Source organism: Strongylocentrotus purpuratus, unplaced genomic scaffold, assembly GCF_000002235.5.
Source record: "Strongylocentrotus purpuratus isolate Spur 01 unplaced genomic scaffold, Spur_5.0 spur5_scaffold_19, whole genome shotgun sequence".
Classification (NCBI taxonomy): Eukaryota; Metazoa; Echinodermata; class Echinoidea; order Camarodonta; family Strongylocentrotidae; genus Strongylocentrotus; species Strongylocentrotus purpuratus.
This window is the reverse complement of record NW_022145604.1, coordinates 3995258-4010676: the sequence shown is the minus strand read 5'-3', so window position 1 is coordinate 4010676 and position 15419 is coordinate 3995258. Positions and strand designations below refer to the sequence as shown.

At 36.3% G+C, this 15419-nt stretch overlaps 1 protein-coding gene across 2 annotated transcripts; it reads right to left on the bottom strand.

The window, feature by feature from the left end:
- Window positions 1–859: 859 nt before the first annotated feature.
- LOC576440 (natural resistance-associated macrophage protein 2) lies at window positions 860–13834 on the bottom strand. 2 transcript variants are annotated; one of them, XM_030990077.1, is made up of 11 exons: window positions 13711–13834; window positions 10818–10885; window positions 9888–10043; window positions 8848–9006; window positions 8017–8109; window positions 7351–7470; window positions 6556–6705; window positions 5654–5727; window positions 4143–4299; window positions 3786–3836; window positions 860–2345 (listed from the first exon to the last, which is right to left on the bottom strand). In XM_030990077.1, exons 1-11 carry the CDS (start codon window positions 13832–13834, stop codon window positions 2190–2192), a joined length of 1308 nt encoding a protein of 435 aa, XP_030845937.1. In that variant the 3' UTR covers window positions 860–2189. The 2 variants fall into 2 exon arrangements, with proteins under 2 accessions (XP_030845937.1, XP_030845938.1); XM_030990078.1 differs by having other exon boundaries at window positions 2228–2724.
- Between the last annotated feature and the right edge of the window lie 1585 nt (window positions 13835–15419).

Here is a 15419-nt window from a genome sequence, read left to right as displayed (position 1 = left end):
AGACCCCCTTCCAAAAAGTTAGTGTACAGCCCTGCCACCATGCACGGTACATTATAGAAAAAAAAATTATTGTCAAATATGAAATAAATGACAATTAATTTCTTGTATTTCATCTTTCAGTGTGAAAGCAAAGGCAAGGGATCTATGGGTGAATATTTAATACATCATGTTGGGATATAGCAACATGTAAGTGCAGGCAACTATAAGGAAATTGATGTGCACAAATTGCTATAAGATCATTTTAAGAGTACAGTAAACTCTGCATATTAAATTGAATCTGTTGGGACTGCATGAACTGGTTTCACTTGTGCAAATTTGACTTGAGGAGTGTACAGAATACATGTTTTGCATAGTTTGTTAGAAAATAATATTTTTTGAATTGATTTGATTTGGGGAAAACCTGACTTGTGCAACTTTGAATTATGCAGAGTTAACTGTACATACTTACTCAGTGGAATGTGATATATTAACATTTTGGAAGAAGAGATTATATCAGGGTTAAAGGTATAGACCAGTTATGGGCATGCGATTGCATTGTGAAAGAAACGCTGTGGAATCAATCAGGAAAGGTTGATCATCTAGCATATAAGTATTGGTTTGTACTGCAAGGTTCTGGAATCATCAAAATGATAAGAAATTTGGCCCAGTCTTTGTAAAGTTACAAGCACTGTACACAGAAAGATGTATATGGGACTACGCACACGTGCGCGACACATGCGTATTATCTATTTGGTCCCAATAGATAAACTAATTTACCAAATATATCAATTAGTAGGCAGTTTCCCGGCAAAATTGTTATCATCATGTATTAGTCAAAACATATACTTTCACATGATTGGTAATAAGAGCTTCCATTTCATTTTTGAGAGGGGGGCGTTTCCAAAACTGGTCTTTACCTTTAAAAAGCAATAGAATTCAAAGAAGACGGACCAACAGTCCAACACATTGTAATTGTGTTCTTTATAACATGATTCAACTGTATACAGGGTACAATGCAGCATGCCGGGATCAATTCACATGCACACACAATACATACAGTGTACATAAAGCACACATGTAACACAAATCAGAATTAATTGTCATGCAGCAGGTCCTTTTGGTTTCTATTATGTATATTCAGCTTGAGAAATATTATCCCTTTTATGGCCCACTCACACAAGGCACATGAAATGCAGCATTTTTTTTTTTTTTTTTTTTTTTTCCTCCTATCTTTTTTTGGGTAAATGAATGGTAGTAATGTAAATGACAATTAATTTAAAAAAATAGCCTACACAACAGCACTCCTATGATGCATACCCACTATCTGTGTCTTAAAAAGAAATGTTGAGCATATCACGCATTTATATGTCTTCATAAGATAAACCGCTGCCGTTTACCAAGTTGTGTGAAATTGTGAATGACCCTATACCCTGTTGACATGACATACAAGTGTACATGTTACTTTTACCATGTGAGCTGAGAAAGGTTTTGAGATGGAGTAAACCACAAACATAATTGATGTTACTAAATCAACAAATCTCTTAAAATTCTTTTAAGAAGGAATGTACAAAAAATAAAAGAGGCAATTACTAATGCCACCCTTTAACATTTTGACAATGAGATAATAACAGTTAGCACCCATTTTGAAGTAACTAGTACAGTCTTTGAAAGCTTTTTGTCAGCAAAGGACTTTGAGATAGAGTAAACCACAAACATAATTGATATTACTAAAATCAATAAATATCTGAAAATTCTTTTAAGAAGGTATGTACAAAAAATAAAAGAGGCAACTACTAATGCCACCCTTTAACATTTTGACAATGAGAAAATGATATTTAGCACCTATTTGAAAGATAAAATGAAGTCTTTGAAAGCTCCTTGTCAGCAAAGGACCTGCCTTCCGGCATGACAAGAAGCAGTCTGGACATGGAAAAGCATATATTTAGTACAAAAGAGCTATTTTGTATGATCCCTACGAGTTACAATAGAAATATAATATCTGAAAGAGACAAAGGCTAACTTGGTTTTCACATCTTAAGGAACTTGCAAGGTTTTACTAAAGAAAAATATAAATACATGTAATGCTTAGCTCGTCTTATCGGAAAGTATGGTTCCAACATGCATGACCATTGACACAATTTGATTGCGCCGGTATAAGCAAGCAAGTGGGTTTGCAACATTGTGCAATGGGCATCGCCTCCCCTCTCCAGCTAATCTCTAAGGGCGTCGCCGGGCGTGTCATCCTCCTCCGGGTAGGAAGCGAGTTGTTGCTGACCGTAGGATCCCGAGAGCTCCACGTTATCATCCTCTGCGTGGTACTCTGTGTTGTCCAGACTGTAGGACGTTGTTGCGGCCGTAAAGAAGCGCTGTACGTGAACGAGCAAGAAAGTATAGTGTGAGATCGTGATACAGGTGATGTTTATGACGATCATCATTACGAATATAATGAAGATGGCAGTGATGATGACGCAAAGTGAAGAGAAAGAATCAACATGGTCTAGACTGCACAAAGTCAGCGCGAACAGCTGTAGGATGTCACCAAGGCAGTGATGAACATCTGAATGGACGGAGAAGAAAGCACGGTGTGATTTCATAAAACTGATGGAGTTGCTGATGATGATGATGCTGATGATGAAGATGATATAATGATGCTAATTATCACATTGATGATGATAGTAACGCTGCAGACTCATTGGACTCAGTTTGATCCGGACTGCTGGACGTCAGTGGGCCATTAAAGAACCTCTGCAAAACATGGACAAAGGTCAGTATAAGAGAAGGTCAAGGTCACACTGGTCAGCTACAACCAACACTAAAAATAGCAGAACATTATACAATCACTTCAAGGAACATGAAAAAGGGCGCTGGAAGTTCTTCTTGAATAAATAGTGAGGTAGCAGGGATGCACTTCGGCCAAAACAAGGGTACAGGGGGTGTTTCACAAAGCTTTTTTTCAATGACAAATGACAAATATCAGTGACTAATCTGCTGACAACCAATCAGAATCAAGGATTTCAGTAGCTTATCACGGCCAAATTAGAACAGGTGGCCTTTAAGACCTACTGCATCAGTAACATCGCCAGCTATGACATAGGTCTGAAGAAGCTTGCAGCACAATAATTGAAAGCTTACCAAATTTGTACACTGATTGTGAAGACAGAACTAATTTTCAAAGCATAGAATGGTATGAAGCATGCACATAATGGATGGGTAAACGTATGGATACGCAATTATATGTAGCTTATTTGAGCTTTTAATATGACTAATAAAGAATATGCCCATGGCTATGACTATGAGGCTGTTCACACCGCCATGAGATAGCGCGGTCTATCGTAGCACCCCTTTTTTTTCTAGCGCGCGCTAGACCGCGCTATCTCTCGTGGACCACCCCCAAGAGGTGCTCCAGTGGCACGCCGTTTTGGCTCGCCGTGGCTCGCTGTTGGGCGGACCGAAACGACGTTGTACCTTCCAAACCGCAGAGATATAGCGGTCTAGGTCTAGAGCGCGCTTTCTCTGCCGGTGTGAACAGCCTCTATGACTGTGTTCTACAAAATCAATGCCTTCAAATGGACTTGACAGCTCCAAATGGATATCTAAACGATGTTCTCATTTTCAAAGGACCAACTTTGAAATTTGTCAAATACAAGTCAATAAACTACATTACATCACATGCACATAAGTATGAATGATATTGTAATAAGTTTAAAAACAAAATTTGAATAATTTCAGTATGTTTTGTTGTCTTTTTCTCCTGTTATTTTACAATACTTTTTGGACTTTCAAAGAATTAAAAATCTTTTCCTTACCTGTATTGATGGTGGAAATTTCCATCCAAGCAATTGTACAAAGAAGGCAACCTGCAAGAGGAAATATCAATTTTTAATGTTTTTTTGTTGGTGCTGTTGTCCTAGCTCTCTATCAAGTAGAAGTACTATGCTTTACCTAACGGCTGATAGGACAACAGGACAGACACCATGGTGCCTAGAAACATAGTATTAGGCATATTCAAAATTTACCTAATTATTATCATTATTATGTACATGTTCTATGACTATGAGAAAAATTAGTGAAATTCTGAAAACATAATGAAGTATCAAAATGATTCTTCATGGACTTATTATCTATTTGCTGTTTTCCTTCAAAGCAATCTTTACAACACTCACCAGGTAAAATATGAAGGCAAAGTAGACCAGCAACAAAATGGCTTCAAAGATATACATCGCCCAGTGCTGTGGTAGTGTGGGTAGGAAAACGGCTACGAAATAGATGTTGATGCCTATCACCGAGACAGCTAGCAAGCTGCACGCTATGATAGATAACCTGGGGAGGGGGGGAAAAACAGAAATAATATACAATAGAACGTTCTTGTATAGTGTTTATGTCCGTTAGACTGGACACTCCTGGCGCTCCACATTTATTACCCTGGCTTTAGTATGGCTGCCATTACTGCACTCTAGCATTTCAAAGAATTAATTCCTGCCAGGTACCCATTAACATCACCTTGGTCGAGTGTGGCAATGTATACAATGGGCTTTTAATACAGTCAAACCTGCCTTAGTTAGTCACCTCTCTATAAAGACCACCTGTCTATAATGGCCCTTTTTTGTGTCCCTAGAGAGAGAAATGTGTGTTGTAGATACAGTCAAGCCTGCCTTAGTTGGTCACCTATCTATAAAGACCACCTGTCTATAGTGGCCATGTATTTTGTGTCCCTAGAGAGAGAAATGTGTGTTGTAGATACAGTCAAGCCTGCCTTAGTTGGTCACCTTTCTATAAAGACCACCTGTCTATAGTGGCCATGTATTTTGTGTCCCTAGAGAGAGAAATGTGTGTTGTAGATACAGTCAAGCCTGCCTTAGTTAGTCACCTCTCTATAAAGACCACCTGTCTATAATGCCCCTTTTTTTGTGTCCCTAGAGAGAGAAATGTGTGTTGTAGATACAGTCAAGCCTGCCTTAGTTGGTCACCTATCTATAAAGACCACCTGTCTATAGTGGCCATGTATTTTGTGTCCCTAGAGAGAGAAATGTGTGTTGTAGATACAGTCAAGCCTGCCTTAGTTGGTCACCTTTCTATAAAGACCACCTGTCTATAGTGGCCATGTATTTTGTGTCCCCTGAAGAGAGAAATGGCTTTTAAAACCTGTCTATAAAGGCCACCCATCTACCGTGGCTAATTTCTCTGTTTCCCTTAGGTGGCCTCAATTGACTTGCCCCATTGGTAAATGTTTTGATTTCATCACAGCGCAGTAGAGTACATTTATATCATAGATGAGTTCATTTACTCAAATTATGGAAATGCAAGCATTACTTTAAACAAACAGAACTTTGTTATTTCTGGCTCATTTTTTCCTGATTGAGGTGTCATATTAAAGGGCAGAAATTGAACTTTCTAGAAATGTGATTTTCTCTTTGAAATTCAGATACCGTCCGCCAAACGACATTTTGGTTTCCTCTCTTCAAATTGCTTTTAATCACTCATAAATGAAATATGCATCATATGAGTTGCATCAAATTAAAGAAGAGTATCTAAGCTTTACAAATATGTGTCATTTATTAATTATAATTGTGATTAAGTTATGATAAAATATCAATAATTCTCGGTTTCGTTTTTTCTGGGACGCACTGTATAAATTGATCTAATTATTATAATAAGTGAGAAAAGATATACTTACAGACTATTTTTGAATGAATCCATGAGAGGCTTACTACTGGTGAAGGTCAGGATGGGAATAAGTGCGAATGGAAGCTGTAATTAAAAAGAAAGCGATTTAAAATAAAGAAAGTGAAAGATACTTGATACTCTTTGCGCTTTTCGTAACTCAAGGATGAAAGGAGAACTGGTTGATTAATGCCTCTGTTGAAGACTTTCGATGTAAGCTTTAATAAGTCACATTCTCGAGAAATATAAATCACGTCAAATCAATTTTTCACATACCGGTAACTAAAAAATTGCAAAACTTGGTGATGGTATGAATAATGTAGTTGTTAACTGTACCAATACAGATAATTTCATGATTATAGGTACTTTATTAGTTGTCTCATTTTTCTGAAACTGTGATCCTCTAATCTATTTCTTTAACTTTTCTGCTACTTCTCAAGTCAAATAATTGATAATATTCATATGTAATGAAGCTACATGTAGCACATACCTGTAAGCTCATTCATCTAACCAAAACCCCTAACCCATGTCTACATAGACATTATACTACACAATACAAGAAAGTATGAGAAAGGGAAATGTACCTGTAAGCTCATCAGACCATTAAAGGCCGGCTGTACTAGTTCAGCCAGAAGGGATTAGACTAGCCAGCAAGGTCACTGTGACAGGTGGCTATCTTATTAACTCAGCTCTCAATTAACATAAGAAAATGAGCTAAGATCATGGGGGACCAACAGGCACCAATTAGGGAAGTTTTCTATATAGAGGGAGCAAGTAGCTTCAAGAAGTACAGTGTGGCTTTAAATGGGTCATTCATCCAATCACAACCCCTAACCCATGTCTACATCAACATGTAGGTAATTGATATAACACTGTACTACACAATACAAGAAAGTATGACGTGGAGCAACGCACCTGTAAGCTCATCAGAACATTAAGTAGATTATTCATCCCAGTGAGATCATCAATACCACTGAAGATCGCTATCAGGATGGTGGGACAGATGGCGATAGACCGGGTCAGAACGATCCTTCTCCAGCGTGACCATTTCAGATTTAAAAAGCCCTGTATGAAAAGGGAACATTCAGTTGAGTGAGAAAGACACGATTAAGGATGGTGGGCATATATATGTAGAGGACGCTTACTACAGACTAGCTCGAAAGGATCCGCCTCTGTTGCGACCACTTCACATTCTAAAAGCCCTGTGTGGACATAAGAGTTCACTAGAGTTGAACAAAAACATTTACAACACAAAATTTTCCTATTCTGTCATCGACAAGAGTTTTGCAGCACATAACTCGCAGTTTTCAAAATATGTTGTAATTTCATCATTTCACTACCTTCATCACACTTTCACAAATCTACACCACTCATGAAAGAGTCTTTTGGGTTTCACAGTAACCAAGCACTGCTGTAGTCAGTTAACATGGCCCAAATTCTGATTTTTCTCTCCATTCAAATTTTCTCTTGAAAAAAACTGAATCTTCTTCCTTCATCATCGTTTATCGTCCGTTTTTCTTATGTTGTGTGGTTGGATTTTTCATTTCCCTTATTTATGGCACTTCTCCAAGCTTTCCAGACTTCAGCGTTCTAGTTTTCAGCGCTCTAATAGGCGAGGCCAGATGCTCTCATATCTTCTAGCATCTCCTTTGTCTTGATTCTAAATAATGCAGCCCACCCCCTCCCCTACTCTGAAATCAGTTGACCTACCTCCATGGCAAACTGCCCTGCATAGGTACCGGTCATGGTTGAACTTTGACCTGATGCCAGGATGCCCACAGCCCAAATGTAGAGGGCAGCAGCACCATACTGGCAGCCCAAAAAGACACCCTGAAGAAACAACATGAAAGTAAACAACCATACATTAAATTCATAATATTTCTTGACTTCTGTGGGCAATTCTACGGATCCTCAGAACATCCTTGGAATACAAGTACTTGATCAATTAACGACAAAGCTCAACATTTAATTGGGATAATATTGACTTAATGATCATTTCTTTACAAGAACTATCTAAATTTCAAATAAGTCAGTACAAATTAACAATGGATAGCGAGATAACCATATTTTTCAAGAACTCAAACAAGTTTTATGTGATGTTCCCATCTTCCAAATATCACACTCCCAAAAAGAATATTACATCATTTTGTTTTGTCTGAAACTTTTATGTTTTTTTAATCATATTAAATCAGGGATATGGACAATTCAACTAACTTTTTAGATATGTTACACACAACCTGCATAACAAATTTCATTTGCAATAATCCATCTCTCAAGAAAATCATGCTCTAAGAAGTTACGTGAACATCAATTACTTGGTCTTGAATTACTAGAGCAATCAGTCCAAACTTGCAGTCAGCTATTAGATAAACTTACCCCTCGGTATAAATCAACGTTCTCCACTAATGTATCGTTATTTGGGAAAACATCAATATACATGTTAAGGTTGTGCTCCACACACTTGTTATGCTGTAAGAGAGAACAAAAATAGACAAACTTAAGGCAATTACAAAATTACAATATTCTAGTAATCGTATTGTCCCGTAATATAAATTGAGATGCTGCAATCAATAGTTTCTTACATTTATCTTACAGATACAATGCATGGTAAAATACATTATACATGCACTAGAAAGATAACATTAATGGCAGCAAGATAAAAGATACAATAGATTTTTCATGATTTTTAAACTAGGAGGCCCTGCAGGGAGGACCGGTTTTAAAATGGACGTAGCTACGATGAGTACATACAGGTAAGACCCAATTATTATCCATTATCATTGTTAATCAAACATTAAAGGGATCATGTAACTTTGTCTCAGACTCTGAAACAAAATCCAGGATTTAGCTCATGCTGCAAAGATAATTATAAACATTTAGGTCAGTCAGGAACCCCATGACTTTTACAAGCGGATCGCTTGTCTGATTATCAAGATATTTATGATTGAAAATCGAAATTTCATTTTGCGTTTTCCTAACAGTTTTGATAACACTATGGTCTATTGGGGAAAACGAGTATGGTAAAACCGGTCACTCAAAGATTTTTACTTTTTTGAGGCACTTCATGATCATTTTGAAGCGCAACTTTTTTAGGGCTTCAATATTACACCATATTACAGACACTGATAACATGAAGAGCCATGCATCTCAGATTAATCATTGTTAAATGATGCCCTTAAGTATCTATAGTACATTTAGATATCTTACCACTTGTGCATTTGTTTTATCATGAAGTCCTTCAGCGAAGACAGAGACGACGAACAGGTTGATGATGAAGGAGATCAAGAGAGCAATACTGGCCTCAATGAAGTAGTACTTGTTTGCTTCTTTCACGGCCTCTTTCTTGCTCCTCTCTACGTCTCGAGACTTTTACATGAATGAGTAATGAGAAAGAGCAGAAGTATTGATTGGGTAGCTGATAAGAATACATAGGGAAAAGCTTTAGCTTAAAGCCCCTCTGAAGGGATGGGAGTCCCAAATTCGCCAAAAATTGGATGGCAAAATTTCACTTAAATTGTATCATAATGTGCAAGAGGATGTCATTTAAGACACACTTCGGCAAAGATTTACCCCCCCCCCCCCCCCCCAAAAAAAAAAAAAAAAAAAAAATGTGTTTGAAGACAAATATTGATAAAAGAGTACCGGTACATAGTTTAGGTTTTTTGTTTTACACAGAAAACCTAAATTTTGTATACTTTCCTCAATATTCAACTTGAAACACATTTGTTTTGAAAATCCTTGCAAAAATGTGTCTTAAATGACATCCTCTTTCACATTATGAATCAATTTAAGTAAATCTTTTCCATCCAATTTTTGGGGCTCCCAACACTTTCGAGGAGCTTTAAACATTTCAAGATCAGGGACCTGTATAAGAAAGAGTTGTGATTGATTCAAATAATTCCCAATTCTTCATGAGATGAGGCCCAGATCTACATGTATACATGTAGAACAGGTGGCCCTTCTTGACTCTATAATACATATTTATATCTCGAGGGAGACAACAACAAATGACCACTATAAACAGGTGCCCTTTATATAGAGGTGGTCCCTTAGACCGGTTTGACTGTATATGATTCATATACAGTAAAACCTGTCTATAGCGACCGCCCAAGGGAAACATAAAAAGTGGTCTTTGTAAACTGGTTCCTATAGTACATGTTTCAATGAGAAACCATTTCAAGGGAAATTAAAAAAATGTGGTCTTTCTATACAGGTGGTCACTTAAGCAGGTTTGACTGTATATTTACCTTGACTAACGCAGAATGCAGGTAGATGTTGTGAGGCATGATGATGGCCCCTATGACCCCTACAGCTTGCAGGATCACCTGTTCTCCACAGTCCCCACAGGAGGGTACAAACAACCCCTTCATGACCTGGCCCTGGTCTGGAGCTGCGGCCACGTACTGAAAGTTTGTGGAACAGGAAAACAGCACAGGAAATGATTGATTGACCATATTACCAATGAAGAGATCAGGACCGACCCGTATTCAATTCAATACTTAAGTACAAAATTTAAGCTTTGTACTTAGTATTAAATATAAATCATATCAATCACAAATAAGGTGCGATCAATACCAACTCTTTATAAGACAGGCCGTGAGAAGGTCAAGGGACATGCCCTCTCTCCGAAATCAAGATCTTGAAAGGCATGAGAGAACAGCATCTGAGAACAGACACTGGAGAGAGGGTGCTCCTGAATGTGCTGCAGCAAGATACTGGAACAGCCAATAGGACAGGAATTGATGCTGGTGTTCAAATACATGTATGTCATTTCCATGTACCGGTACTACATTGATAAAATGCCCATATTCTATTAAACCTGACAATGGGCTTCAACTTTTCTTCAAAATTGGGTTTAACAAAGTAATTAGTCAGTCTTTGTTAAATGTGATATTACATTGTAGATCTGGGTTCAGGTTTTACTGAATTAGTAGAATACAGACCAAGCAAAGCTGTCTATTCTAATGACAAAGGACTTTAGTGCCGCGGCAGGACTTAAATCGCAAACCATGTGTTCCACAGTCCAGTGAGGTATCCACTAGACCGCGACACCTACAATGTATAAAAGCTATTAACCAAGGAATCATCAGGATTTTGAAAGATAACCGGTAAGAGTCCTATCGCTAAATAATTGTATGGTACCGGTAGTCTTCTTCTAAAGCTACTTGGTCTCTCACCTCATATCCAAATGTAAAGGCCATCACTATTATCAACGATGCAAAGAATGCTTCTAATTTACGCAGACCTAAAAACAAAACAAGAGAGAAAAATCTGAGATTGATGTACCATGTATGAAATGGAATTATCTGAATGTCTACAATTTTACGCAAATAAGATTTTAAAAAGAGCATACCAGTGACCTATTCATGCAAGTTGTTTGAGTCTTACTTTGGTTGAATTCTCTTCATTTTAAGTTGAACTTGCTGTTAACAAAGGAAAGTAATATAAAGTGAAATCTGTTTATAAAGACCGCCCAAGGGAGACAAGAAAAGTGGTCTTTATAGACAGGTGGTCTTTATCTACAGGTTCCTTAGTTTGGTACATGATTCATTGAGAAACCATTTTCAAGGGAAACAACAAATGTGGTATCTGTAGACAGGTGAACTTTCTATACAGGTAAAGCAGGTTTGACTGTATTTAAATTGATATGAATAAACTACCGGTAACCATATACATGTCATTCAATAGACAAATTTAAGAATGACCAGAGTTACCAATATCAAATAAAGGTGCAATACATCATCAAATCCCAAAGAATATAAATGATGGACAAAACAAAATAATGGTGAAATTGTATCTACCCATAAAGTGGTAGAAACTTGGCACACAAATAAAAAAAAATTCCAAAGTAAAACACAAGAAATCCCACACAGAGTTGTATCCTGTAAGGTAGGCCTACAAGACAACTTTTCTGCTTGTTTGCTTATGTACAAAGAGATACAAATGAAATGAAAAGGTGGAATAAAAACAATCAGTAAAAGTCTTGAACTATTAAACAAGAAGATCAAATCTAATGAAGCTTAAAACAAGATAAAGATGTACAGTTGAAGTCTACAGAGTCTCAAGTCAAGATGCAATTTAATTATTTTCATTCAAATGTTTTATATCAAACTTCTGGGCAGTTTACACAAGTAATATGCAAAATCATTCTGTGTTTTGAGCTACATATGCAATATTGGCTTTATTTGAAAACAAATATATAGCATTTCAAGGTAATATTCAACTTCAACCATGTCCAACTGCATGCTTTTCTTTAGTTACAATGCTAATAAAGAGAATATTGAAATTACAATGTGCTACTATTCAGGCCACAGTTTTCAACATAAATAGCAAATTCAGTACTTGTTATATATCTTTGAAACAAATGCATTTTTTTTGGTCAACTTTGCAAAGGCTGTTTTTACTTTTCCAGCTATTTGGTCTTGACTTTTTCAATGATTTTTTAGTTCAGGTAGTGACAGAAAATCAAATACAAAGATGGGCTCAGTGATGATGACTTATCGACTTTTCAGAAAACAGATATGAGAATAAAAGAGAGAATTGAGAAATGACTACTTGATCTAATATCAGAAAAATGCCTTTCTAGATGTGTTAATTCCCATAGCTAATTTGAATTAAAGGTAAAGTGCAACCCTGAAAGAAAAAAATAACGATAAAAAAGGACATTTCCCAGTAGAATCTACAATCCCACCGTCTGACTGTTCTACTTCCCCAGTCCCAATTAATGGTAGAGTAAAAATAAATATCCATGTTCTTGGTATATGATTCATGGATTTCAGAAATCATATCATTTAGGGGCGTTAAATATCTACTCCAAATTTGAAATCCAAATTATTTCAGATTGCCATTTAATATTAGATTACTCTTGAATATCACATTTGGTGTACAGTTTCTTCAGTATCTTTCCAAATGATGTCAATTGCCAAAAGTCTTTTTTTTCTTCAAATAAATAAGGCTCTCCTGTAACGAGTCCCTTATAAAAAATATTTAGACTACCCAGAAACAATTTGACAAAAAAACAAAACCAAATGTGATCAAACTGAATCACTGGAATACATTTCTAAAGTGCATGGAACTGAAGAAAGTATTTTTCTCTGTTTAAAGGTAGGAATTGGCAGCGTCTCACAAGAAAGACTTTACAAAAACTTTAAACGTTCACCATTATCCCACTGATTAAATGGAAATGAATACACGTTTCAATGGAATGAACCTTACAGCAGGTGTATGAAACAATGCACTGCTCTTTAAAGACAGAGAAAGCAATCCAAAAAGTATCTATTTTGAGTCTACCCTCTATCAGTCAACTAATCTACATGTATAAGTTACATGGATCTATGCCGTCAGAGGAACAACCACAAGATAATATAAAGGCTAGTATTTTCCATTCTTTCCGGGTATCAGGTGACTTTGTTTCTTGTAAAAACTGTGCTGCAATATAAATGATTTTCAGGATGCAAGGCAAATGAAAAAGAAATGTAATTGAGCAGGCTTCAATAAATGTATGTTTACAAATAAAATATGTGCTGAACAGGTACATGATATCATCATTCCTCTCCATCTCTCTTCACTCTCACACACTTCGACTTATAAACTTTTGTCTACTACATGTATCACATTTGCTAGCAATACTTATAATCGATATGATTGTTCTAAATATACAAGTATATTAAAACAGATCGTTTACAATACATGTGGATACAAACCATTCAATCAAGAACTAATCTCTCTCTCTCTCTCTCTCTCTCTCTCTCTCTCTTTTTCTCTATTTCTTTCTTTTTCTCTATTATCTCTTTCTTCCCCCCCCCCCCCCCTCTCTCTCTCTCTCTCTCTCTCTCTCTCTTTCTTTCCCTTCTTCCTTACTTCTCTCTCTCTCTTTCTTTCACTTTCTTTCTTTTTCTCTCTCTTTGTTCATCTCTCCCTACACTATTCTGAATTATATCACTGAACATGAAGATGGCAAATTTTCCAACTCCTCAACCTTTCTCTCTCTCTCTCTCTCTCTCTCTCTCTCTTCCTCTCTCTTCCCTCTCCTGTCTACTAATTGAATGAAATGAATGACCTTTGACCTACCATATTTGTCGAGGAACAGAAAAACGAATGTGTCTGTGATTGTTATAAGAACACCAGCGTAGAGAGGAATCCTGTAATAAAGAAACAAAAGGAGAAGACAGGAAAGCATATTAACATGAAACATTAAACTTGCATCCTGCATACATGTACATGTGATCCAGTTTGCCTTTTTTTCTTTATCACTTTCCAGGGATGTTGAGGTGCAATCAAAGATTATTTTTCAAATCATTAAATGCTTTAATCAAGGGTTATAGTGAGCACAAATTTTTTTTGTAATCTGTTTTTTTCTCTTCCATCTCTCTCTCTCTCTCTCTCATCTGCAGTAGTTGTCCAGTGGCTTATGGAAAACTCTTGTAACTTTGTCAATTTTTGGTGAATCCAAACCTCACCTAGATAGATGGAAAGAGAATTTCGATTCCCATCTGATGAAATAATCAATTTTGAGAAAAAATATGCAATTTTTCAAAATTGCCCAAAAAATGAAGTTGACTTATAAGCATTTAGTGATCTATCTGTTAAAAGAATTTGGATCTTGTGTAATTTTTTTAAAAGTCATCTTATCTGCCAATTTTATTTTATTTTGAAGTGTTAGTATCACTGATTTAGAAAAATTCAGTTTCACATCAATTTTCCTCATTTTCGATTTTATATGATTTTTGGGGTAAAAATCACGATTTCTATAATTGCTGTGGTTGTCCAACTAACAAAACTTTGAATTTACTTTAAAATGATATTGAATGTCTATTTTTACTTTTTTTTGTGCTGGAACATGATTTTAGAAGTATTTTGCATAACACTATGTGCAAGAAATGAGAAATAAAGCCCAAAGTTGCATGTAAAGAGAACTTTAAGATTAGGGTTATCTCTGTGTGTCCTGTACAAAGTGAATGGGGGCATGCAGGTGTTGTCCACCTTATTCATCTAATTTTAACCTACTATTCCAAACAAAATTGATAAATTTTTTATTTCTAAAAATATTATGATATTTCATAGTCACTATTTTGTTGTTATTGTTTTTCATATTTGTAAACTTTTTTTGTTAAAGTTGATGTTCATTGATTTTAAAAACTAACTTAATTTCATTATTGCAAAGTTGAAACTGTGATTCGACAAGGTTATCAAACTTCAATGCTTGGAAACATTCGAGGTGATTATTATTATAAATTATAAAACGCTTAAATACAGCCCCGGCATAGCACCTGAAGAGCTCTCCGAACGCTCCTGAGATGTGTGAGATCACTGTATGGACACGATTTGCACAAGCAGACGATGTCCCATGACATCACACACATTTTCAGTGCCTGTGTTTACATCTTCTCTTGAGTTCTTTCTCTTACTTCACTACCGTCAGGCTAAAATTATAATCTATTGCCTCACTCTAAACCCCGCACACGGTTTTATTTTGATGACAAATGCACCGATACAAAAATAAAGGAATTTGTCGCTTGTAAACAAAATAAGGCGGTATTGAATATTCAGCTGCACACAGCGCGGTATGTTCGGCGTTTCAAGAGGGAACAAATGCCGTCCTGATATCATTCCGGGGGGTTTTCAATTCGAAAGTCTGGTTTCTTTGATCGTTAATTAACACATATCCTTCGTATTTACAAGCAAAAGATTTTAGTTATCGGAATCGGGTCATATCCCCCTTTGAATGGTTTGACATGCCATTACATTTATATACACTAAACTCATTATAATTTGAGAAA

Coding starts and splice junctions, on each gene's coding strand:
- LOC576440 (XM_030990077.1), bottom strand. CDS start 13,834: ATGTTTCATGTTAATATGCTTTCCTGTCTTCTCCTTTTGTTTCTTTAT. Junction 4,300..5,653: donor GATTCATTCAAAAATAGTCT/GTAAGTATATCT, acceptor CCCCCTCCCCAG/GTTATCTATCATAGCGTGCA. Junction 2,346..3,785: donor AATTTCCACCATCAATACAG/GTAAGGAAAAGA, acceptor GTTCACGTACAG/CGCTTCTTTACGGCCGCAAC.